The sequence below is a fragment of the Paralichthys olivaceus genome, chromosome 8 (assembly GCF_024713975.1).
Source record: "Paralichthys olivaceus isolate ysfri-2021 chromosome 8, ASM2471397v2, whole genome shotgun sequence".
NCBI lineage: Eukaryota > Metazoa > Chordata > Actinopteri > Pleuronectiformes > Paralichthyidae > Paralichthys > Paralichthys olivaceus.
In genome coordinates this window covers 7,519,801-7,547,178 of record NC_091100.1, presented here as the reverse complement: position 1 = coordinate 7,547,178, position 27,378 = coordinate 7,519,801, and the positions used below count along the sequence as shown (strand labels likewise).

The following is a 27,378-nucleotide window of genomic DNA, read 5'->3' as shown; positions in this document are numbered from 1 at the left end:
GACGAGGGTAATTTATGCGAGGGGATGCACGTCTCAGCGGCGACCACACGCACAAAGCACAGGAATGCACAACGTGAATTTAGCCCCAAACACAAAACATTATGTGTATATCAGCTCAGCTCACATGTTTACTTTCATTTCCAATGTTTCAGAATCCAAAACTGCAGCGTGGTGGGAATTAAAAGGTGGAAAATAAATATGATGTATTAGTGACTGGTGCAGAAATGTGTATACATTCAACATATTCACCTAATTTTATTATTTAATTGCATTAGCATCAATAGTATAATATCACATCCAGTGCCTGTATATTTATTTATGGATGGATGGATGCTTTGCACAATCAAGTCTCTAGTGTTTATATATATATATATATATATATATTTCACAATCCCTCCCCTGGTGCTTATTATATTCTGTCTGTTTATTTTTTGTTTCACATTTTTATATTTTTTTTTATATTTATACCTGCACAAATACACCACAGCAAAGTCCTTGTATGTGTAAACCTGATTGGCAGTAACACCCAATTACGATCAGATAGATGGATGATGGTTGAAAGGTACATGAGATGAATGGAATTACTTCATTTTAGTACCAGTAGTACAGTATCAATAATATAATAACACATCCAATTCCTTTGTATATTTATGTAGGGATGGTTGGATAGATGGATAGAGAGAGAGAGAGATAGTTTAACATGTTTGAAGTCTTAAATTATTGCCATTTTGGCTGGCATACCTGTTCTTAATGATTTATCAACTGTACAACAGTTGAATGAAGTCAGAAGTGATAACAACAAAAGAGAATCACATATGTTTGATACATTATTATACTGTACATCTCAATTTGGTTTATTTTCATCACCACCGCTCTTTTCTCACACACAGTCTTTATCCATGTTAAGCCACTAATTTAAAAACGGCCTGCTGAGTTATACCTTTATTTGTCTATTAAAAGAACTGTGCAGAAAATATGTGTGGGAACCAGTATTTGAGTAAGGTGGGGGCTAGTAACAGGTGTCAGTGTCAGAAAAGTGTCCAGCGACTATATCCAACCCAATGTAGTCATCTCCTCATCAAAGTTGAAGGAGGAGAACTGGCCAGAGCTGAATCCTCCTCCTTCTCAGCTGGGTGTTGGGGCTTTTTCACAGCGCAGGCTGTCCCCCACTCCCTGCTGTTGGACTCCTCCAGGCTGCGTTCTGTTGGCCCGCCGCGTTCTTTCACACCTCGGCCCGTGTGTGAGGAGAGCTGTGTCTTCATCCCTCCATCCCTCCATCCCTCCATCCTCCATCCTCCATCCTCCTCCTGCCATGCCTTCCACCCACCCCCAGCGGAGGCGCAGGAGGCTCGTTACCGTGGCAATTAGTGAAAAGCCCAAATTAGCGCTCTTGGCTGTCCACAGGTGACAAAGACACTTTGCATTTCTGCTAATTAGGAAACAGAACAACATGATTAAATGGGGCCTATCAGGAGGAGAGTGGACAAACACACTCCACAAATAGAAAGGAGTTATATATCATCGCATCTCCTGCATGAAATGATTAAGACATCCCATTAGGTCCTTCAGTTGAGGAGAGGGTAGTGTCGGCTGGTGATTTACATTGCAATGTCTACGACTTGTGTGAGTGTGCTCATGTGTATACAGCTGTGTTTCTCACCTGCACCTGCATATGTGCTGGTGCTTTGACAAGAGAGCAGATAAGCCAAGAGTCAGGTAGGTTATATCCTACATATATATGTTTGTGATTCTGTGCCGATGAAGGATAAACTACAAACAAATAGTCAGTGATGATGTCTTTATGATGCAATGCAGTGCTCACAACACTTTTTATAATTTCAATAATGCATCATGTGTAGTTACAGCTTATTGAAATACTAAAGAGTTTCCAGATTTGTTGGATGGTTTTACTTACACATTTTGAATTAACAGCCCAATTGTGCAGCTGAGATTCTCCTCTTTGTTTTTTTTTTGTCATGCTGGATGATTTAGTCAGCGCTAAATCTTCCACTCTTTGCTTATTACACCACATTAGCAGCAATTACTGACAGTAAACTTCATGCAATATCAAACTCAATTCAACAGACAAACTTAATCCAGACACAAATCATCAGAAACTTCTACGACGTTCACAAGACATTTACAGTAAATAAGCTCCAGTGGTGTTTCTCTCTGTGGTGCTTTAGTTCCCCGCTGAGTTTGATCACCACGGGGAGGTCACAGCCTGACCCCGACAATGCCAGGCAGCTGAGGTAATGCTGGCAACAGGACAGTCTGCTGATAGTCGCCATGGCAACACTGACATGACCTAACTCAGGGTTGAACCTAAAGGTCATTCCTCATTGCCCCAGGGATGAGCGCTCCAGCCATATTAACGGTGACAGTTCTCAAATTTCCCAGCTGCAACATACACTAATGCAGAAGGGCTTTCACTGAATAGCCCATGAATAACGTGAGTGCAATAAGTGCTGTGCATCTGCAAGAGTTTTATTCACAAAGCCAAGAATGTACTCAGATCAATTAGAAATGTTTTGTTTCACTTCCCAATAACTGGTGCAGCTTCCCTGCTTTCAAAACAGCTCATATTGTCAGTCGGCATTATTACTACTTATTAAAATGGTTCCCCGTAGTGGCACAACTGTTAGCGGGGGCTAAATGAGTTTCAGGTGCTTCAGTGGCGAATGGAGCAGACTGCAGAGAAATGAGCTAACTTGCTTATGTGCCTTGGGGGCAAACTGAACATCCTCCAGTTTCTTCCTCCGTCTCTTTTTCTCCATCTTCCTCGATCCTCGCAGGCCCTGTCCTGTGCAGGCTATTGGCGGGTTGGACTAACGTTAGGCCGGGCCAGTCAGATGTTGCCCTGGGGTAAACAGAAACATCTGTCCTCTGCCCAGCCATGACTGTCGCTGAGTGATAAATCCTGGGGTGGCTTGTGCCAGCACTGTCCGGCGTGCCACCTGTCCCCCCCCTCCTACACAATATCCGCAACCCAACCCAACCCCTACACATACACACACTTCACCCTGTTTGCACTCGTCCGCCTTCATCCTGACAGTGTGACAGAAGCAGGTGGTTCACTCCCCTTTTGCCCTCTGGCCTTCTATGCGCTCGTCCTCGGTTGGCACATTTATGCAGGGAGCGAGAAGGGTTGTCGCCTCCAGCAAACTCCAATGGAGAGCTCCCTGCACCAGGTTATTCAGCGGTGGTCGTGGGGAACTCAGAACGCTTACAGCAGTCATTTCCTTTAATCCTTCAGTCATTTCCTTTAATCACACATGACGTCTGCAGATCAGATAAACTAAGTTTCACAAACTTAAATAAAGAACATGTGCAGGAGAGTTTAGAGGATGGGACTTAAATGACCAAGATTTTCACTTGTTTAAAGATCTGACAGTCCCTCTTGTACATTCAGCTGTCAGAGACAGGCATGAACACAGCCGTACTGTATTCACTCATACCTTCTGTCCGCCATGTCTTACTCTCCTGCTTCTGCTTCCTCTCTCTGCTCGACTACTTTTACTAGTGACAGAGGCAGGTGGCCAACTTCCTGCCCTCTGACCTTCAACAGTTTACCCGCAGTAAGGAGACAGTACAAACACACACAAAGCCTCACACACACACACACAGACACACACACACACACACACACAGAGGAGGAGCCTAGGTTGCCCTGGGTGAACTGGGGCAGAGGTCTTGCAAAAGGCCCTGGAGGGAAGTGAAGGTCCTGAGACTCAGGGACAAGAGTTATTTTAGCTTGCAGTGCCAAACCTGACAAGCTGAGTGATCATCCCTGCAGTGCCAATGCTGCACGTCAGATTGAAAGAGACGCACAATGTAAAACGTAGCTTGAGCCCTGTCTGACTACAAACTGACTAAAGACTGAAAAGGAAGCAGCGATGGTGACATTACCTTTTCAAACACAGCTCTAATAAAAACAATGTGCTCTTTTATGATTTCAAGCAGGTTTCATAGGGAACTACAGAATATTTTTCACACAATGTCACAAAGCACTACTACAGCAACACTGTCACCTGCCTCTAATTCTATTGCAGAAGTTTGGTGAGCAGAGTTAAATTCTTTTCACCATTTAAATTGTATCTACTGCTGACAGAGCACTTCAACATTTAAATATGTTTAGCTTTTTAGCTGTAGTTTTCAGCCCGTGCGTGTCTGTATGATTTGCATGTTTGTTTTATGCCTCCGTGTGTGTGTGTGTGTGTGTGTGTGTGTGTGTGTGTGTAAGAGGGCCCCTGCTGATTAATGTCACTTCATATTGTAATGGAGCATGCTGAACATGTTCTGATATCTGTAATGTGTTACCAGCCTCAGCTTGATTTTATTGCCATGGTCTAATAGGATATTGCCACTATCACAATTTGGATTAACTTCCATATCACTGCTGCGACACTGAGTGAGGTTTTGTATGTGTTTGAACACAAACGACAGAGAAGTGGGGACGTCTATCAGGGTGGGCTGCTCTGCTCGATTAATTTCACATGCAGCACCTCTTTCATAATGCACCTCTTCTATTTGTCCCCACAATAGTTTTCTTTATGAGCGGTTACAGCTGCTGTTCCTCCACGCATTGATGCCGTGTGGAAGGGGAAAGGATTTTTGACCCTGCGTAAAATAAGACCCTGCTGTCTGAATTCGTTAAAAGGGAACCTGCACTGGTAAATGCTGTCGTTCTTTGACTGGTCTTATGTGACTGGCTTGTCTCTGAGGCACACGCAGGTAAAACGAATGCTCATAAAGAGGTCTGGCATGCTTTTGTACAAACATTTTTTGTCAGCGGGGAACTGTATGCAGAGGAGGCTGCCCTTGCTCTGTGAGTCCTTTGTCTCCCTACATCCCCAAGCTCCACCTCTCTCTCCGCCAGCCCTCCAATGGGAGAGCCTTCAGGTGTTGACCTTATCGGGTGGAGGTCAAAGCCAGGTCAGGGATCTGTTGCTAGGCTACCATCAGATAAGTGGCTGGGGTAGGCAGCCGTGGGTATCTCTGTCATTCAGGGCTTGTCATGTAATCTTGTTCATTTGCAGACAATTGTCAGGACGTCAGAAAGGCTATCTGGCCCGTACTGTTGTAATGAAACACATTAAAATATTAAAACCGGCCATGCTGAGAACTGGCAGCTCCACTTGGCACATGCCTTTTTTTTTTTACAGTCATGCCAACTGTCATGCAGTAACATGAACCCCTTAAATACGCTTGTGTGGATGGCTGTGTGGAAATTGTTGTGGAGGATAAAGTGGAATTCATTTTGGTTTTAATTTTTTCCTACATCGTTTGATTTGAGTTTTTGTTTTAGAAAAATAAAGATATTTTAAAATGCTCAGATTACCACATTGTGATCGCACATCATAATCTAATTGTAGTGCAATGTAACTAGAGGACAAGCTCTATCTGTTTCTGTGTGGTTGTAGGTCATTCCTGAATTATATAGTATGATCATATACACTGGGAAAGTGGGCTGTTGTTCTGTTAGCTGATGTTGAGTAATATTAATTAATTACTGTGGTAGACTATAAATTATTCATAAATCAGTAATTAACACTTTACATGTTGATTAGTGAAAACCAACTGTACAGTCTTATTTGTCAGTATATTTGTATTTTCTTGCAAACACTGTACATAAATAAATAGATGAATTCATTCATGGCTCATGACTCATTTAGGGGTACAGGTGGGGAGGGATCATGTTTTTTTTTTTCTAACCTACAACCTTTAAACAGAGTACAAAGAGTGCTACAGCAGTCTGCTAGAAGAAAGGGGGAGGGAGGGAAGGAGAGAGAAAGGGAAAAAAAAGAGAGAGATAGTTGTTGCATCTTCACACAAACATGGTCTGTTCTCCCACTCTGCCTTTCCACCACCTGGACCGAACTCTCTGGGAGGCTGCGCCGCGCAGTGATGAACGACACCAGAACAGGACAGTTTCTGTTCACACTGAGGGTCATATGGAGAGAGACGGGTTGACACAGCGTCTGTGTCATATCACAGGTTCCTCCTCTGTGACACCTGCATTTTGTCAGTGTCATCTGCTCAGCCGTTCAGGTTAACCGGCAGGTCTGGGAGGAAGTGGCCTCCGTGGCTGTGTGAGGAGCAAGACCTCAGACAGTCAGACATAAAGAGACCAAGATAAGGCACGTGGCAATTTATCCATGCCAGTCCTTGTACTGTAGCTCCAACATGGGATCTCGTCTGTTAGATTGGCGCATTGTGAAAAGAGGTTCTCAGTGTCTGGGCGCTTGCCAGCTGACATTCCATGGAGACAAATTGAGAGAGAGGCTCCGGCAGATTTATCGGGCCATTGGCTCGCCTCAGGAATTCTCTTGTAACATGGCACTCCTGTGAAAGGGATAAAGAAATTAGTGTAAAACAGCCCCCCACGCCCCCTCTCACAGCACCCGTTTGGATATGTAGTGCTCACTTACACACCCCCCCTCCGACACACACATGCACTTTTTATATAAATGTGGACGGATACAAGATGGAAGGGTCTGAGCTTCGGTCCTCTGATTTCTATGAATATTCAAGAGGGTGGGCAAGAGAACGCTGCTGTATTCTGGCTGTTGAGTCACAGGTCCTCAGTGGCAGGAAGCACTGCTGGTCAAATGACAGAAAGAGAGAGTGAGAGTGAGACGTGGAGGGGGGAGAGAGATATGCGTGTGTGTGTGGGATTTGAAAGGAACTGCTCCTGGCTGTCTTGGATATTTATTCCTTTCTAAAGCAATGAGGTGTTTGGAGAAGGAGGCCAGCTATGTTCTCGTTGCTACAGTTAGAACAGGGAGCATTCTTCTGCACTTACTTTACTATGGTCTGTTAAAGTGAGAACATGTCCTCACCCTGACCTGTTCTTAAATCTGATTTACTTTTCCCAAACTGTCCGAAAAAACCAGATTGTTAAAATGCAAAGTGGAACCTTCTTTTTAAAACACTAATAAAACCATACATCATGAAATAATAAGGACTTAATATTAATTACTTGTATAAGCATCACTGAAGGAAAATTGCATCCTGCTTTTGCATACAATAAAGGCCTAATGCCATCCCCCATATCATCTGTCAGCATCTAGAGGTTATCTGCCAAGTTGATGAACAGAGAGATTGGCTATGAAACACAAGGTGTGACAGTATGGCAATATGTTATAGTATGCAGGCAGAGCTCATCAGGAAAGAGAGGACGAGAGGCTTTGTTCCAAATGTCACGATGCATATTTATGGGCGCACTGGAGTGGCTCCTTGTATAAGCACCATTCACCATCTATCAAGCAAAACCACTACAGTGTCTCTTTGACAACTTGGTACGATGGTGTTGTGTGACAAAACTGAGTAATTTGCTCATGGCCTGAGCCAAATTTTCTTGTGAAATTGACATTTAGACAAAAAAGGTATGCTCAGGTTAACAAAGTGTAATTATTAGTTACTGTGCACATAATTATTCTAATGACAGGGCGCCTCTATGGGCAACTCTATCCATGCAAGCCACAAGCTTGTCACATTGTTAAAAATTGTTTATTTTAAGCATTGTAAAATACACATCTTTCTTCCTTAATCTGATAAAAGGGAAACTGGATTTAAAATGCTTCCTCTACTTGCCTAAGGTTGAGGTATTAAAGGGAAGTGGAACAGAAAAAGGTGACATAGGAGGGTGTCAGACAGACAGACAGACAGACAGACAGATACAGACGGAGCCCTCAGCATAAGCTCCACTGAGCTCTCTTTCCACTAAGGACGTTCTCAGGAGAGTTGTGTGCTCGCTGGCTGGCTGTGCATGGGCCACACAGCGCAGGACGGGCAGTCTGGCTGTCTGTCGGCAGTGCTTCTCCTTGGGGAAAGAACATGGCTCCGGGGCTGTAGCTGATTTGAGATGGTCCCAGTACTAACCCCTGGGGGATGCAAACCAGGCAGAATTGGTTCTCTGAACCTCTCTTTTCAGGCTTTTGCGAGCAGTGGAGCTCGGTGGCTGTTGAGAGTCAGAACAAGAGGGGGGCTTTCATCTTGACCGTGAGCAGCTCAGTGGATTTCCTCCAAATTACAGGGAGTGATTACATCCCACCTCGTCTGCCTTGCGCCACCCCCTTCCCTCAGCATGGGGGCCCCAGGCCAGCCAACCGCTGTCAACTGTCAGCGCTCACAACTGAGTCATTAAGTGGAAGTTGTCATTGGCACGGAAATAATAGGGAGCAAAACCCAAAGCACAGGGACAATTGTTGCGCTCCCGGTGTGGGTAATTCACCACAGCTTATACATTTTCATTCTTTAATGTGCAGTTACAGGTTATGACAAAGGAATTCAGAACTCATACATGGGATATAGAGTGGATTTGAAGATCACACCACCTGTTTTGGAGAGCACCTTTGCTGCTGCACAGTTACATGAGCAGAGGGCAGGGATGAAAAGAGTCACGAGAGCTTTGAACAAGTGAGCCATCTAAAACAACCCTTGTTGCTACAAAGGCAACAGATCCAAGCATGAAGCCGTGCAGCTGAGGTCTCCTGGCCCCTTTTTGGTGAGAGAAAGGTTTCCCATCACTTCCAAGCTATTACCTCCATACAGTTAGGGATTACATAGAAGCAGGACCAGGGATACTCTGTCTACCAATCTGTTTTTTTATTTGAAAACTCCCCCAAGCTTTTCCATTATCTTCTCCATATCAAGCTTGACCTGAAGAGAAAACCTGGCTTCAGAAGGGTCAATGCAGTCTAGACTCTCCCCTTATCCTGCACCGCCGACCCCCACCTCCACCTCCACCCCCATCCTGCATATTGCTTTTGGATACAAGAGGGATGCGCCTCCTCCTTCTTATTCCCAACTCACCTTGAGCCCCTTCCTCTTTTGGTCCAGTTCCCCATTTCCAACCTACAATAGCTTCTCTCGTCACCATAATCTGTCTATTTCACTAGCACGCCCCTTGGGGTTAAGAGGTCAGAGGATGGAGACAGGATTTGTCTCTCAATTGACAGCGCTACTGTTTCTGTCGACTCTTGTACTGGAAGGTCAGAGCATTTTGGAGGGAGAGTCACTCACTGCTTGTCCAGACATTGATGGTTTGGATCGTTCACATGATGTTTTAAATATGTCAAAGAGACTGAAATAATTGAATTATAGCAGTGTGTGTCTGCATAAAATATAATGGATAAATACTTGTTAATATGAATACTGCTAATATTGCTTGCTACAATTTACTACAACCTTACTACCAAAATATAATTGGTTAGGAGACGAACCATAAAATACTACTGAATACTTTAAACACTGAAAGGTGCTTTAGCCAAAAGACAATTAAGCCTGCAAGACATTTTTGGCCACTTATGGAAACATGCAACACTACAACACTTATTTAATAAAATGTACTTTCTAGTTATGTATAAAGTAATATATGAGTAACTCCTGTCACATCACACAAACTCATTTATTGGCTTAGTTATTAATAGAACAGTGAGGTGTTCAGAGGAAACAAACTGATACAAAAGTATATAAATTATCAAATTAATTATGATATAATTATAATAATGAAATTAATTGAAATGAGGAGTGACATTTTTACAGACCATTGTCACATAATAATTAAAAAATAAATGATGATTTAAATGTCTGTCAATCAGATAACAGGGAGACTGTAGGCTGAAAACAGAACATATGTGGTTCCTGTCACAGAGAATGTGACATGTACACCTTTGCACCTTAATTCCACATAATGTAAAGGCAGCAAATTGTGTGGCCATCACTGATGCTGCCGTAAAGTGGGATGTGATCCTGGTCATTTAAGGCCACAGTGTCATTGTTTACAATTAACCCCCATTTCAAATGAGTCATAATCTATCGTCTGTGGATTTCTGCAGGTTACAAGCAAAACATACTTATTCCCTTGGATACCATGGAACCACACATGTGAGCAGTCAGTTCACTCACTTATTCTCTCAATGCCTGCCCACTTACCAAGCAACATAATAAAACATCTGCATCAAATGCCAGTGAGGATATAGCCTTGGCCGTAAGTTGAAAATTTATTTTTGACGACAAACTTTATAACTTTATCATCACATTGTTATTACATTATCAGTTTTATTATTTATTAAGTAATCAAATTATGGGAGGTTACATTTGGTGCAGTCAGGGACAGTGCTGCATAATTAGGGTGCCACATTTCCAAGAGCAAAAAGACACTTTCTGTTACGACTGAGGGTCTGGACTCTGATAAAAAAAAAGGGCAGATGAAATGTAAGTGTGCAGAGGTCACTTTTGAAGACCACAGAAATAAACTGTGGATTATTTTTTTATTTCCAAAATTTCTTTCAAAGCAAGCAACAACGAAGGCAACAGGGGACAAGGGGGAAAAAAACCTTCATTGAATATTCATTAACTGGTGCCTAGGTGTATACATGGCTCTTAACCACTCTTGTTTATGACTTAAGGACTTGTAGTACTGACCTTAGTTTAACACAGCAGCAGATACCAAATTAACCTCTAGCCTCCACAGGGCTAGCCATGCCCTCCTAACAAGCAACCTGTCTAGACACACAAGAAGTACTTTATGATTCCACCTCTCACAATCCCTCTTTCTCTCGCCATCTCTCTCCCTCTCGCTCTCTTTTCCGCAACCTCTCTGTCTCTGTTAACACGTACTGGCACATCCCTCCTCCCCCGATCCTCTTCTATCTTTCACCTCAACATTTCATCCCGATTTCCCCCCTACACCATTTTTCATGTACCTCCCAAGCTGGGCAGTGTTTGGGTCATGCACCCAGCAACCAGAGTTTTGTCAGATGGTAGACTTTCTCTTATCCTTCACAACAGAGCAGAGCTGGAGCAGAATAAACTAAAGACAAGATCTGAATCCTCAAGGACCTTTAGTTTTAGTTACACTCCTAAAAAATAAGACTCATGACTAAACTATGACAGATTTTAAAAATGAAACTAAATTATTTTAAGAGCCGATGTCCTTTTAAGAATATTAAACCATGATTTGAATTTCATGGGAGACTAAAATATACAACTTAAGTTTAATAAGGGCACTCAACTCATTTTCAGGTAGGATACACACAGTAGTAAGCGTGTTTAAAACTGCTATAGCTGCATTATAATTATATAATATAATTTGTGTTTGAGTAGTTAAGAGTTTGCAAGCATGAAATAAGAATTATTAGGTCACTGTCAATTGAATTTGAGGAAATCAAATCAAGATCCAGACATTATTCTCCGTCCTTGTCGGCAGATCAGACCACGACCCAGTGATCTGGTGCCAGGCTACAGGTTCTCTGTCCAGCATAGCAGCCAACTTCCATCCTGACTTATGTTCACGACCGGGAAACTTTGCACAGGTCCAAGGAAGCTGTGCTGTAAAACCTCTCCATAGCGCAGAAACCCAGGGACAAAATCCTCCCTGAGATTATGTGACACACATGTTGATCTGTGAAAGTCAGTGCATTCCAGGAATTGTTTTGATAACGACAAGGCAGGGAGCTTGTTTATGGCTTTAAGCCTAAACCCTGTTTGTTCCTATATTAACGATGTAAATCTTTAAACTATGAGACTAATACGTCTAAGCTTTTTTCTCCCAAAAAATTGAAATGCCATTCTTAGACAGTGAGACTTTATAGTAACTATTAATTTAGAGTAAATAGTGCATCTGCAGAGATTTTATGCTCTAGTGAGTTTTTAAAGCAGCAGGACAGTGGGTGTGGATTGATTGATACAATGCCCATGTACATCTAAGTGAGGGTTAGATCTTTGACTTAAGTTTGTAAAGTAAACATTGGCAACGATGAATGAACTATCAGGATTGGTAGTGGGATCAATTTTTATCTTTTATGCTCCACGTATGTGCTGGAAGCTCCAAGAGAGCTGCAGGTCAGCTGCAACTCTTTGTTCTTTAAAATCAAGGCTGAAGACTGTCCTGTTTAAAATGGCCTTCTATTAAATTAAAAAGTAACTAATTGCTCACACAGCACGGTTACTTAGTCTTTTATTTCTTGTTTTATACATTAATTGTTATTCTCTCCTTTTTAATTGAATCCTGTATAATCTTAACAAGGATGTTTTGTGATGCCTTTTATATTTTATATAAAGGAATTATCTTCTCACCTTTGACCTGGTGACAGACAGAAAAATAGAGAAAACCTCCAGATGAATAATGTTCATTTGAATTGACATAATCAACTTATGACAACATAGATCTCTGCTTGTAGAGAGTAAAATAGAGACCTTTAGGCTGACCTGCATGAATACAGAGACCCTGTGTCTATAATATGTTGAGTGAGAGTGTGTTTTAAACAAATCAAAGTATGTTGACCCTCAACAAACCTTCAGTGTCTCTGTCTGTCTGCTCTTCTCTCTCTGGCCTCATGTCACAGTGTTATTCAGGCTTTTGTCCTTCCTCGGCTGCCGTACACTGCTCGCCTCTGATTGGTCCACAGCAGACACGATCGTTTGGAAAACGTCCGCCGGGTGAGTGAGCTGAAGCTAACCACGATGCTAACGCTAACAACTCTGATACAAACACACATCCCCGTGTTCACTTTGGTTCGCATTGATTCCACGAAACGTGCACACAGTTGCTACACGTGTGAGGAAGCTCTCACAACAAATAACACGCGAGCATTTTCTATTAAATACATGGCAATTAGCGGGTTAGCTACGCTTTTTAGCTAGCGGCTAATGCTACACACACCTAATATGATCTGTGATTGTGTTTGGGAAAACATCAACATCACTACACTCGATGCTCAGCGTTAATTAAACAGGTTGTTTAAGCAGAGGAAGACTATCGAGAGCTGGTTAGTTAGTCTGTTAGTTAATTAGCCACTTGGTTCGGTGCTCGAGAGCTGATGTTGCTAATGTAGCAGCAGGCATCAACCTTTGTTTTCAACCCTCAGATCTAACATCAAGATGAGTCTGAGGAAACAGACCCCGAGTGACTTCCTGAAGCAGATCATCGGGAGACCGGTGGTCGTCAAGCTCAACTCAGGGGTCGATTACAGAGGTGAGGCAGCTGACATGTCTCTGCCTGCAAACTGTTCGTGCAGTGTTCCCTGTAAACCCTCATATTCATGCCTGTCATCCATGTGTAGGTGTGCTGGCCTGTCTGGATGGTTACATGAACATCGCCATCGAGCAGACAGAGGAGTACGTGAACGGGCAGCTCAAGAACAAGTATGGAGATGCTTTTCTCAGAGGAAACAATGGTAAGATCGATTTATATTAACGTTTCTATTGAAATAAATGACCATTTTCTTCCTTTTACATCTTTGCACATAAAACACAACTGTCTGTCCTTTATATTTCAATCTTTTATATATATATTTTATGAGGACTATTACGCTTTGTTGTGTCAAACAGGCATGAACCTTATTCTTTATATTTATGAGGCCCAGTTATTCACATATTCCCTCATATGAGCAGCTTATCCATTAGCGAATACAAATCTTACTGCTATAGTGAAATGTTTCTCTAAATATGATTTAGAGGAATCAGGTAATTGAGCTTGGTAACTTGCCGTGTGAGGTCTACAGAGGTTTCATAGAAATTAAACTAACAAGCAGGATTTTACTAGAGAAAAAGAGGGAAACGCGTCATATTGGAAAGTTCTGTTTGTTTCTAAAGGATTGACTACTGTGACTTCCCCTTTTAATCAAACGCTCCTAATTGTTCCAGTTCACAAAAAAATGAACTGGTGAAAAGAAACAAATTAGTTCTGACTCAGAAAGACCTGATGCATTAAGGTGGTTTTATGATGTGGGTGCTTTAACTTGTTTTGTCATTTGTACATTGAATAATAATTTTAAAAAAGAACTGTTCCTCGTCATCCACTGACACAAGCCATACGCTGGAATATTTATAATGTGAGGAAATTCAAAGCAACAGAGATTGAAAGCCCTTAAACTTTTTTAAACATCAGCTAACTATGAATGAATGAACTATGGATGATTGATCTCTTTTGAACCTAAGTCTGTAGCTTCATCCATCTGTCTCTCAGACTCCAGCCATGTACTGGATCTATTGTATGAATCCCTCTTGACTGTGAGTCCCACTGGTCAACAGAGCACTCAGTGTGATAAACAGCAGCCATAGATGCATTTAAAATGATCATCTATTGTATCCATAAAATCTTCAGCCAAATGTAAAAAATGAGAAGTAAAACTCAAACCAGCTGCAGCTTAGTAAAGTCTGCAGTCTAATACATCTGTAAATATTTTATCCATGGGAAAAGAAATGGAATTTTTCCTTTTTCTTGCACAGTGATATCTTGTTCAGTGCGTCTGTGTTTCCTTCAGATAATTAATCTGTGGTCAGCCATGGGAAGTGGAGGGTGGGGGGACTGCAAACAGCACCAAGCATCAAACGTCAGCTGCAAAGAACATTCATAACCAACCACCATTTCCATGTGAACGCACAACTCTAGCAGACTTTTCAGTCAATACATTTATTTGTATTTTTATAAAAAAGAAATTAAAATTCTTGGCTGGATTCAAATGTATTTAGATTAGACAACATGCGATTGATGTGGTTATTTTAGCTAATTAGTTTAGCATTTTACTAATTTTTCCACTCTCCCTTCTAAACTTATGTCAGTGTTTTGCAATTAAAAATTTACATCTTGATATTGTCAACCACTTGACACTGAAATTAAATCACACTGCACTTCTCGAAAGCTCAGACATTTTCATTTGGTACACGATCACAGCAAATAACAATAAAACACAAAATTACACGTCAGCAAATTGGCTTCTGAGATGTTATATTGTTCAATAAAACTGAAATTTGAATCTTATTCTTGTTCCCCTCTCTCCACAGTTCTGTACATCAGCACCCAGAAGAGGAAAGTGTAGTGAAGATGATTTTGTGTTTTCATTTTTATTTCCCAGTGTTTGATGCATGAGTGGACGAGTGTCCAGAGTTCTTATGATTTTTGATCTGTAAATCCTGAAGTCCTGAAGAATGTTTGTTTTTGTAAAAGTGGAAGTTAATAAATCCTGAGTTTTGATTTATGTCTTAATTGTCAAATACCAGTTGGGTAAAAATATAGAAACAAAAATGTCTCCTTTTCACAATGTAAATACAACAGTATCATTTCATCAAGCATAATTTAAAAGACTTATGAGTTCATATTGTAATATCTTGTGATTTAATTCTTGAATAACGTCCATCAGGCTTCTCTAGTGCCGGTGGGAGTGTAGCAGGGGAAAAAGGTCCATCCATCTTTCTCTAAATCCCTCATAGTTTATCCCTGGAGCAGACGAAGACGCCCAAATCTACCACTGTTTTACCACAAGGCTTCAAAAGGATTAGAACTTGATATTGTCATTTTTTATTGCTAATGTGCTCATTTTGTAATTGATCTTGATACAAGTGGCCTGCAGTAAACCCACCACTGAACAGCCCATGCACACATGGACACATCTTTACAAGTCATATAATAATCACATTAAATATGTGTGGCTCCGGATCTGAGGGCGGACATTTTATTTCCACTTTAACATCATAAGATAAGGCATTTTTAGCCTTTTCCGTTGTTTCTCAGAATAATTCATGGATCAGACGTGTTAAGGGGACTGATATTTATTGGAGTGTGCAATGTGGTACAGATCCAAATAAAAATCTGGATCTAGTTAATTTTATAAGGGGACTGGTTGAGCATTGACGGGGTCATTCTAGTTCAAAATAAAACTGTTCAACATTAAAAACACTTATTAATCCTCACTGAGCTTTAACCCTGCTTTAAAACTGAAGATGAGTAATGTTGCTGAAAGTATTCCTACAACAACACAATGACATCACTGGACAGATTTGTAATGATGGGAGTTTGCTTCAATCCAGTAATGTACCTGCATCTGAACTTGTATCAGTGTCCAGTAGATTAATCATTGAGCATATGACTGCATGATTTACGACCCATCTATAAAAAAGAACTTGTTGCTGCAGCACTAAGACTATGGACACATTCGACATGTACCATTACAAAGGAAAACGTTCACTCGCAGGCCATTCAGATATCCATTGCTGAATAACAAAAGGAGTGTGACTGCAGGACTAATCTATAAATGGTGCCACCTGCAGGTTTCATCAGGCTGCATTAACACGTAAACGGATGTAACACATGAACTCCCACTGCCCTGTGCGGCACTCCTCCGTGTTTTAGTGCGTTTGAACATCACAGATCACACAGCTTAGCTTTTTTTGTGACTTGCACATAGATGCTCTTTGTTCCTGAGCCGGGCATTGGCCATCTCCATTTGACGTTTTCACCCTGCGAGACTGAATGCAGCAGGCATATGCAAGGTATTGGAAGTTTATTCCATTTCAGCGTGGCCTGTGATAATTTAGCAAATGAGTTCAAAAGTGGCATCACCTCATTACGCTAAGATAAGAACGCTATAAATATATGATTCATTAGGCTCTTAATGAGAATGCTGTAGTGAGGAGGCAGAGAGGGGAATTCTTTTCCTTCCAAGGGTGGATTTTTTAGAGCCTTGTTTTCCAACCTGTACATGCGCACTCTGGCCCCTGGAAAGAGACAAAAGGCTGCCAAGGTCAGGCCCGACTTGAGAATGAAGGACACGTTATTGATCAAACTCTGCCGAGCTGCAGCTGTACAGAGGGAATGTTGGGGGGGGGGGGGGGGGAATTGAGCTGCAACGCAGACACGCACACACACAGGCAGACATGGCCACTGAGTGATGTGTACACAGAAACGCATTGTACACAGAGCAACACACAAAGAATCATTATGGCACCTAGTGAGGGTTAGTACAGGCAAATATTTACCCACTGGAATCATAACTGAGCTGCTGGCTGTGTGGCCTCGCAGGGAACCCAATTAATACCATTCACACAAATGACCTAGTGGCAGACATCGTGGTATTGAACCATGTGCTTTTTTGTACAAAAACACTCAACTGATGTTTCTCATTTTGCATGTCCATGTGCCTGTCAACATGTGAGTATTGATCTTAGCATCACAACCTCCTGTTCCAAGCCACATGCTTTCTCTTTTGGAACATTAAAGTAAGGAGCTTGATTAATGTGAAAAATCAACTTCTGTTCATTTCTCATATAGTTTTTGCCTTTTTCCCCTTATCTGGCTCTGGAGGCCACTGGTCCCCACTGCCCCCCCCCCCCGTCAAAGCCAGACGGGCTCAGGGGCTGGCGGAGGATGCTGCAGTGGCTCAGTGTTGACGTATGGAGGTGAGTGATGGAGGGGAGAGGACAAAGGAGGATAGAATAGGTGACAGCCTTGTTATGGAGGGAGAAAAGGGGAAAAAAGGAGAGACCCAAGTCTTACAGCACCACCAGCTGCCAGAGCGGCAAAACTACAGTAGAGACACAGGAGGAAAGGGAGGGAAGGAGGGAGTGAGGGAAGGAGGAGGGGAGTATGACTTTGGCCCTGACTGATCACTGCAGCATGACTGTCTAGCCTTTTCACAAGGGATCAAAAGATGACAAGGACAACCTGAAAATCTGTGTTTCTCAGTGTTGGGCTGTGCCATGTTCTCATTTGGAGGACACATTTCCATGCAAATCTATTTAGCTCTTTCACATGAATGTATTTGCCAGGGTTCACAGAGTCTGCGACACATTGGGAACATTCAAGTTATTTTTTTTCTCCTCCTTTGTTTTTCTTCTCATTGCAGCACATGTACATGTTCTGAGGTGTCAGTGAATGCATCATAGACGCAACATACAGGGTTGGACATATGAGGCATGTTGCAGTTTAATGCATCACAAAACCAGCACAAACTAGAATGGCACTCAGGCGTGTGCATAATCAAGCTGCACCAAATTTCACACACATAAAAAAAGAATGTTACAATGTTACAGAAACTGAAAAAAAAATCCTGGATCCAACCCCTTGATCCAGACGCACCCCAAAACTTATGAGTTCTTCCATGGCTCATACTACAGAGTTAAACAAAGATCAGGTTTTTCTAAGTCACAGTTTTGTTTTTTTTCCTGTGTAAATCGAGGCATCCTCCTCAAACTGCATCGGTATCCTGAACTTGTCCAGCTTTAACCTCGGCCTGACAGCCCGTCACGTGTTTAGGATGTAAATGACGGCCGTGACCTCCCACACTGCGTCTACGCTCTCACATTCCACCAGCCTGGGTCACAGGTTCCGTTAGGTTAGCGCAGAATAAACAAATACCACAGAAACAGCTTAACAATGGCGGGCTTATGTTGAAGACAGCTGCTGCTGATTAATGAAGCCAATCTCTCCTCTGTCTATCAATCCATTCATCGAGTAATAGCCTGTCCCCTTAAAGAATATATCACGGTGAAATGAGTGTCCTGAGCATGGCTGACATTTTGATCCAGAAGGTTCCCTGCTCCACTTTGTCTTCTTTCCGTAACCTAAATCCAAGTTCAAGTGTGACGGTTGTTTTGATCCTAATTGAGTGTGAGGGCCTGTGCCGGCCCGTGACGCTCTGCAACCCCTAGGCTCTTTATTTAGCCCGAGGAGAGTCAACCTTGGCCAGAAATGTGACCCCTGACCCTCTTATCTGGAAGAAGCTATTCCCAGCACGGACAGGGGCTTTTCGTGATTTATCTTGGCTCCGGATGGCAGCGTGATGCAGATGGTAAGGTTAGGGGAGCGCAAGTAGGTACCCTTCAGGAGGCCAGAGAGCTGCATGGTTGCAGTCACAGAGCATTTGCTGTGTGTGTGCGTGTGTTGCACAGGATCTGATACTTTGAGCAGCGACAGACTCACAGACACCAGGCGGAGAAACTCTTGCATGATGCAGTAACATGCTCCACGTGAGTCCTTGACCCTGACACCCCAAAGACTCTCCAGCTGTCACACAACAGCAGGGTCTATTTTGGAAACACATTCTCCTGAAATCTTACTACACGTTAACCATATTGTATTATTGACCTGCCCCCCTTATGCCACAGTAAGATGGATGGACGTGAATACAGAGCACATCATCACTTTTCTGTTGGACAAAGCAACAGTGGAGTTCGATTATGTTTTACATCGCTCATCTTACTCATCAAAGTGTCTCATACCTCCAGCAACAAAATCAAGTGAAGCTGCAGTGAGGGAGTAAACTGTTGCATCTTTATATCAACTTTTCCAAAGTGTCTAATATTTATTTTTTATCACAAGCATTGAAGATAGTTTTCTTCATATATTTCATCTGGTAAAGGTTATAATATTAGACACAAACTATATTTATGGGCTTTAACAGAGCCGAAAGACTTTGACTTGATGAAGAACAAGAAGCGATATGATTGACAGCTACTAACGGCCTTGAGGTGAGTCTTTTTGTTAAATAAGGTTCCAGTGTTAAAAGTTAATATTCAATTGAAAATAAACTTTTTAACAGAAAAGGGAAAAAAGAAATGAATCAAATTGCTCACAATGATAAAAATGAAAGTCATAGACTAGAATCACGCTCAGCAGAATGGATACCACCAGTTTAATTGAAACAAGCCTTATAGCTCAGGCTACATTATGTTTCTTAGCTACATGTTGGTGCTGGTTACAGGTTTTAACACACAGTGGCTGGAAAAAAGTTCAATCCACTATACATCCCAAATTGTATCTTTTATTAATTGTTCTCTGGGAAAATGTCAAAAACTCCTCACAGTGTTATATAAAGTAAATCGTGGATCTGACCCCTGTCCCATCTTTTCACCAAGTTTTGTGTAAATCCTTAACAAACTGATGGACAGTGGTGAAAACATAACCTCCTTTGTGTACGTAATGAATCTATATAATAACCTCGAGAGGAGCAGTTACACTGACCTCGAGGTGAAATAAACTCTGTATTTGACCTATAGTGAAACCTCTGATCTGTAAGACAGAAGTGGCAGCGCCGGGCTGTCCTTTAAGTCACATGGATCTAATAGTAATCTATTAGTCCTATCTACTAAGGTGACTATGTCTAAACAAGCCCCTCTTTATAAAGCTTTGTATTAAGGGCATCAGTAAGTAATGGCATTTTATTTGTCAGTATTAAGAGACCAAAAAGTCATGAGACTGGCTTGAGACTCATCTTGGACATGTTTGACTGTCCTCAGTCCAAAATATACACATCTGAACTTTTCACCTTTGATACTGAGAAGAAGATTTCAGGGAAACTCACGAGTAAAATCCTGTGACAAACACTTGATGACCACATGAATGAGGTCATCAGTGCATATGAGTAACATTTAGTGAGAATGACACAGTCTGCGTCAAAGAGCCTTTTCCCGTTGCCTTTGTGCTTCAGAAGGGCTATTGCTTGTCCTATTTGTCAGCCAAGTCTCACTACTATGCACATGAGATTTGCATGAAATACAAACTAGCCCTGCACTCAGGCAATTAGCCTCCATTACTCTGGCTTTCCGATTGCCAATTTGTCTGCCATGCAAGGTAATCCCACGTGTTGCTGGCGAGCACCCAAATTGGTAATAATGGTATTGCAAGAGGCTTTTGTTGTTGTTTCCTCTCAGACTAACGGCCACAGGCGGCTGGTGTGTCACTACATGAGATGTAGAGGAAGTGAAAATGTTTGCATGGTCGTCAGCAGCCAAGACATGAACCTTTGCCCTTGAGTACAACAGTGCAGAGACTTTCAGGCTGCAGTTTTTCAGGAATTGGTCCAACCTTGTTCTTTAAAATGATTCTCAAAGAGTAAGCACAAAGGAAAATATGAGTATCCCCCTTTCTAAGGTTTTTAAAAGGGCAAACAAAAGATTTAAAGCTGCTCAATATTTTTACCTCTGACAAGGAGATTATGTTTTCACCCATGACCATTGAGTGGTTGGTTGGTTTGTCAGCAGGATTACACAAAAACTACTTAACAGATTTCCACAGAGGCTGGTTGAAGGATGATACATGGGCCAGGAAAGAAATCATAACATTTTTTGCAGGGATCCTTACAAAAGAGAGGATTCTTCCCCAAGACTTTCTTTAACAAAGTGAGTTAAATAATAGATCTTGATGAAACAAATCAGGCATATTTAGGAGACTGATATCTATGATTGTGTGCAATTTGGTTTGGTCAAAACAAATGGATCTAGTGGATTTAAATTCAGTTTCGTAGGGGGTTAGGTATTTCAGCTGCTGTGCGATAACAAATTCAAACCTGTAGCTATTATACATTTCTAGCTGAGATGATTTGGATTCAGTTGAGAATCAACTATTTATATGCATCTTCAATAGCCTCAGAACCATGTGCAAATAAAAATGATGGATTAGATGCAGAACTTAAAGGGACTGTTGGACATGACGGAGGAATGAGCTCTACTGAGTGTAACTCTAGTTATATCAGTAATAATTAGTAACCATCATCCGAATGTGCAGCTCTCCTCAGCTCTACACAGAGTTTCACTTCAGACTTGACTTTTTGGGGGTTTAATCCTTTGCCCAACAACAAGTGACTGACACAGTTAGCAGCTAATGATCCATGTACTTGCTCTGGATCTGCTGGATGTAAATGAGCAGCTGTTTGCTTCAACACTGCTCCATTAACTTAACAGATAGAGATAAACAGTGTTGTGTTTACAGTTTCTTTCCTCTGCCCCCAAGTGGACAAAAAAAGTAAATCCTTTATATGTTTTCTTTAAAATGTTTTTTGGGCACTATGGTCTTAACGGGACATGATCCAAGTGTGAAAGGTGGGAAAGAGACACGCAGTAAAGTGCCGGGTGGAAACGGATTCTGCAGCCGCTCCATCCTCAGTACATGGGGCACCTGATCAACCAGGTGAGCGGACACAATAATCATACAGGTTTACAGAATCATTTTACTGTGTTGTGTACAGTAGTATTATAACAAAAACAGTTAATGGTAAAATAATGTGGAAATAAAATCATATAACTCATGTGGCTCTAAACTGGAATTTTAATCTAATGGAACTTCTTTGCTCTAAGTTGCGTTGAAGACGGTCCTGGCGTCTGACTGAGTGTGTGTGCTTGCTTCAGATTGTGCGTCCGCAGCTATGGAGAGAGCTCGGTGGTTTGACTCACTGCACTTAGAGGGCCTGTGATATTGCTCAAGGGTAAAGCCAGACAGAAGAGTTATGACTTGAGCCCATCTCTGGCCATCAGGGAGGTCATAAGGAGGCTACAGACTCAACCGCACACACACATTTACCTAACACTCAGGAACACAGAGTGAGCTACCTAATCTATCACAAACAGACAGACACACACACACACACACACACACTGGACTCGGGCCAGTATCAGAGTCAGGGCTCTGTCATAAACACAATTACAGCCTTTCAGTCTTGGGCCTGAGCTAAGTTGCTCCTCTGACTGCATTTGTCTGTGTATGTGTGTGTGTGTGTGTGTGTGTGTGTGTGTGTGTGTGTGTGAGGGACTGTGCGTGAACATTTGCGTCAAACATATTACGAGGCAGACGAAGGAGAGCACCTTTCACATCAAGATATGATTTCCATCACAGAACAGTGCAGCAACAAGAAGCCATTAAATTCAATGTGACACTCCGCAGGTTAGCCACCGATGCTTTTTACGTGAGCACGTCACTTTGAGAGTTTTTAACGACCGTCATGGAAAGTGGAGAGGAGATGCTCTCTGGCACACTGGTACACACACACACACACACACACTTCTGGCAGAAGGCGCCTGTAGAAATGGAGGAGCTCCTTTTATAAGGAAGCCTCATATAAAGAAAGACCTGGAGTAGGAGACATTTGACAGACGTTTAATGAAGCGAGGTGAAGTGAAGGGTCACTGCTTTTAACAAGACCACAAACTACAGCTTGAGAAATATTCTTACATCATATTTATTTGTCATCATATTGTGACGATATTGATGCTATATCCACAACAGGAAAAGCTTGTATGACCTTCAAATTAAAGGTGTGCATGTTTTGGTTATCTTCATATTATCTGGACCACTCTTCCCTGCAGTGTGTTTCTCCTACATGGCTTTTGCAGATATATCTAAGCCCCTAGCGCCCTCGTGTGGCAGACATCGGTGGTGGATCCCACTCTCAGCCAGCCACTCAACCCTCTTGTTCCTTATTTTAATTGACCTGGATTTGTTCCTTTGCTTTGCTGTAAAGAAAAAGCGAGAGGTGCCTCGAGACTGAAAAACCCTGTCAGCTTCGCCCTGAAGCAATTCCCACACCCCAAAACTGGGTCCCCTTTACAAGATCTACTGTTTGAAGCTGAGCAGAAATAAAAAATTTAAAAGACCTGGGTGCTTCAATGCCTCGCGATGAATAATTAAGAAATATGCATTTTCAGATAATGGAGAAGGGAATTTTAATACATTTGGATGTAAATCCATTGAAGAAACACTTTTGCATATATTTGTGTGGCTCCTCTACATGAGTTTGTCTTGTATCCTTATTTCTCTGTGTAAAGAGACGGTAAAATATTCATCTGGCATTTCACACTGAGTTGGTGGCTATGTTTAATATGAAGAATGAGCTGGATCACTTTTAAAAAAACAGAAACCTGTACAAATAGGACACGTGCTCATTTGGGTCCTGCACTGAAAGGATATGAGCCACGATGATGCCACGATATGAACTGTTCATACACATATTGATGCTGTCTGTCTGCTGCTCACTGTGCTGCTGTGAGGCTCAGATTGTCAATACAAGGGAGTCAATATTCCACATCATGAATAAGGTCAATCAATCATCATTCAATTAAACATTATAACAAGGTTACATTTGTTTTGGAAAGAAAATCTAAAATCAAACTTAATTGCAATTAGCAGATGAGACTGTGAAATAATATATATTTATATAGTTCCTGTATAAATATATATATAAATATATTATATGAAAAAAACAAATTCTGTATATTTGTGGGATTAATCACAATCTAATCTATTAATTACAAAGTTTACTTTAAATTTGTTCCGCAAACAAAAATCTAATTCAATTTATTTCAAAAGTCAAACTTTGTAATTAAAAAATTAGATGTAATAAATACATAATTCCTGAATAAATATAAAAGATGCTATATGAGCAAAAAATACTGTATATACTGTTTATGTATACAGATGAATAAACACTGTGTATGGAAGTATTGTCTATACTATTGTCTATTGCATACTTTTATACTGTGTATGTATACACAGTAACTGGTATATATATGAACATACGCATATAATCTATAAACATTTAGTGAGTCTCACCTGTCACCATCTGCATGTGACAGTATTATTCCAGACCTCATAAAGATCTGATTTGAGGATGAGTTCTCTCTCGCTGCTCTCTGGGTTTTTTCTCCTCGTGTCATTACAGAGAGCAGCTAACAACTCCCTGTACAGTGATGAATCATAGACCATGTTTGATTTTACACTTGATGACTCATCACAGGTTTAACTCTTCACATTAAAGCCCGATGACAACTTTATAGTCTCCATATTGGAAAAAGACTCAACATGTTTTGCTGTGCTACAACAGAAGCCTCTCGGTCGTCATAGCTCATCTGCTGCGATGGCAGAGCGGGATTGAATCATCTTTGGGGGACGAGGTGTGTAGGTGTGTGTGTGTGTATGTGTGTGTTTGTGTGTGTGTGTTTGTGTGTGCGTTTAAACGAATGTTCGTCCTATTTAAGTATCAGCAGCTTCTTGGACCAGGGGGAGGCAAGACTTCACAGCCATTAAATCAGGACAATGCTTTTTGTGTCACTGATGCTGGCGTGACTTGCCCTGCTCCCCCTCCCTCTCCTCCTCACCCTCCCACCTCCTCCTCACCCTCCGTCGGTCTCACAGCCGCCATGCAGCCCAGGGCTCCAAAAATAAATGATGGCTTCCCAAGTGCATGGTCAAGGCCAGGCGAGTTGGCAGGGCTGGGCCTCCTTCGAGATTGTGACTTCTCACTGGTCTGCCCTCTACTGGCAGATTGTGTTAACTACACTTACCCTTCAGGAAACACGATAAGAGAAATACAACGTTGAACACAACGCAGTCAAAAACCTTCTACTTTATCACTGACAATTTCATGATTTTACTCATTTACTTTTAAGCATTTCTTTCCCTGGCTACTGACTATTTATCAAAAACCTTGTTTACATTGGTTCTTTACATCGGTATATTGAGGTGTATACACAGGCTGGTATATGTATGTATTTATCAGCTCCTCTGAGAAAGTATATATTTTCTGCCCTGTTACTTTATGGTAAAGAAAGGACTTGTTAAATGGTCGGGCAGATCCAGATTTTTTTTTTACATTTTCACCAGTTTCAAAGGAAACCTGACATATTTAGTGGATTTGATGTGGCTTGATTGAATTTAAGAATGTTGGGCCTTGAGTATGTGATCTACTGAGTGACATTCTAGTATCTTTAGCACTTTATTCAAAACACAATAATATCACAGGGACCAGTTTGCTCTGGTCTCAATCTTTCATGGAATTGATTCAACAAGATTTCTTTTAAGATTCTGGTCTGAATTCACATGATTCCATCCCATAATTACTGCTTCATACCATGAATCTCCTGTTCGAACACATCCCCAAAGTCTTCTTCACCCCCAAGATCTGGATTCAGTTCTGGTAACTTTTTAAATATCACTGAACTCATGGTCACGCTTGTGAAAACCAGTTTGAGACGACTTACTCTGCCGTTGGAAGCCACTAGAATAAGGTCAGTTGTGGCCATAGAGGAATGTGCCTCAACAGGAACGAAAATTAATCAGGTTATGTTTTTTAGGTTTAATCTGTTTGGATTTTGGTGAAACTGCATGTGCCCACCACAGATCATCCGCCCAAAGCTTTGTGTTGTAAAGAGTGGTTATCTGAGTAACCTACAGCCTGCCGCGTCAGATCACAGGAGATCAGGAGTTTCAGAAATACTAAAACCAGCCCATAGGCCACCAACAGTCATACTCAATGAGCTCACATTTTTGTTTTTCCTATTAGGGCGGTTGTATTATTGGATTCCATTGTAAAGGTGTTGATGTTATTGTGTCCACTCGATTTTGCAACCCTGCAAATGGACACTCAACTTTTCATTGAAATGTCCTTGGGGATAAATAATTGATCAGTGAATGATGCAGGTGATTCAATCTCTTATTTACAAAACTGTATTTCAGCTCCCAGCGGATGAGAAACACAATAATCAGATTCTTCATGCGTCTTGTTCTGAGGGAACCACAACATCTACTGAAAAGTCACAGTGGGTCAGTGAAGTGTTAACCCATGACTGACCTGACCTCAGGCTTTTCTGCTCTCTAGAAAAACCTAAGATCAGACAGAGACAGAGAAAGTATATTTAGATTTGTCCGAGCACACACATCTGAAACAAACAGTAATCAACTATTTCAGTATTTGATTATTTGAAGTTCAGCTTCTCAAATGTGGAGATTTGCTGCTTTTAGATAAATATATTACAAATAAATGTGTTTTGGTGAAGAACTATTGGTTTGAGATAATAAGACATTTGAAGACGTCACCTTAGGCTCACTATGACCAACTTTCAAATTCAGTTTTTTGTATAGCACCAAATCACTACGTATATATTTCAAGACACTTTAAAAAATAAGGTTAATACCTTAAGAGAGACAAAAATCTCCCTTTCAACAGGAAGAACCCCTCAAAATTGATTAATCATGAAAATAATCATCAGAATAATCCACAGGGAAAGTAACTAGTTGCCGGCCCAGTCACTGCTGGTTCTTCACATTTCACAAGCATTGTTTTTAAAACAGTTTAACCCATGAAGTTAACACAACAGGTTTGATCAAATTTTGAGAATACTTGACAACATCATACAATAGAATAATTCAATTCATAAACATGAGTCGAAGAAACAACTGTTTGAAGTAGTTTTCTTTTTCATGGCGTAATTCTTAATTGTTCACATATTCATATTATTCTGTCCACACACTACAAGGTTCTTCATGTTCTGAGGCAGCGTCGCCGTCGGATGCACAGACTCTGTAATACTCTGATTTAAACAAGATGACATGCACTTGAATGCAAACATGGAAATTAAATATACAAAAGAGAAATATCAGACTTGTGTCAGAATAAGAATTCATTCACATGCACAGACGCAGCCTCATCTACCTCAGCACACTGTGGCGGCGCAGCGCTGCCGAGTAGAGGAAGTGTCTCTCAGGCAAGTTCTGTGGTCTGCTATTAATTTTAGATAGTCCGAGGAGTCCATATATATCTTTTATCCATCTAATTAGTTCTTCTGTCTCTAAGTTGCTCGGATCCATTTTGCCCTCCAAGATAGCGGCCGGTCAACCCATTCATGGTATTCATCAAATATACACATTGCATCTCTGAGGACTATTCAGGCTTTAATACATATTCAATGTGTGAGTTATTGTTGTCAAAGGCAGACGCACTCAACTGCAGTTCAGAGAATTGAGAGCAATTTAACTCACATTTCTGAGCAGCCCGTTATTGACACTGGCATCAAACATGAATATGAGACATGAATAATGGCGTACTT

The 27,378-nt window shown here is 41.4% G+C and overlaps 1 protein-coding gene and 1 long non-coding RNA gene across 3 annotated transcripts in view; one reads left to right on the top strand and one right to left on the bottom strand.

Annotated features, from left to right (window-relative positions):
• Positions 1 to 1,505: 1,505 nt before the first annotated feature.
• Positions 1,506 to 27,378, bottom strand: part of LOC109638256 (uncharacterized) — a 178,336-nt gene continuing 152,463 nt past the window's right edge. Inside the window, exon 7 of the long non-coding RNA XR_011243928.1 lies at positions 1,506 to 6,345. This is a non-coding gene — a long non-coding RNA (uncharacterized lncRNA). The remainder of the gene's footprint in view (positions 6,346 to 27,378) is intronic.
• On the top strand, positions 12,316 to 14,983 carry lsm6 (LSM6 homolog, U6 small nuclear RNA and mRNA degradation associated). Of its 2 annotated transcripts, none has more exons than XM_069530387.1 (4): positions 12,316 to 12,447; positions 12,876 to 12,982; positions 13,071 to 13,184; positions 14,794 to 14,983. In XM_069530387.1, exons 2-4 carry the CDS (start codon positions 12,889 to 12,891, stop codon positions 14,826 to 14,828), a joined length of 243 nt encoding a protein of 80 aa, XP_069386488.1. In that variant the 5' UTR covers positions 12,316 to 12,447; positions 12,876 to 12,888; the 3' UTR covers positions 14,829 to 14,983. The 2 variants fall into 2 exon arrangements, with proteins under 2 accessions (XP_069386488.1, XP_069386489.1); XM_069530388.1 differs by lacking the exon at positions 12,316 to 12,447 and adding an exon at positions 12,450 to 12,776.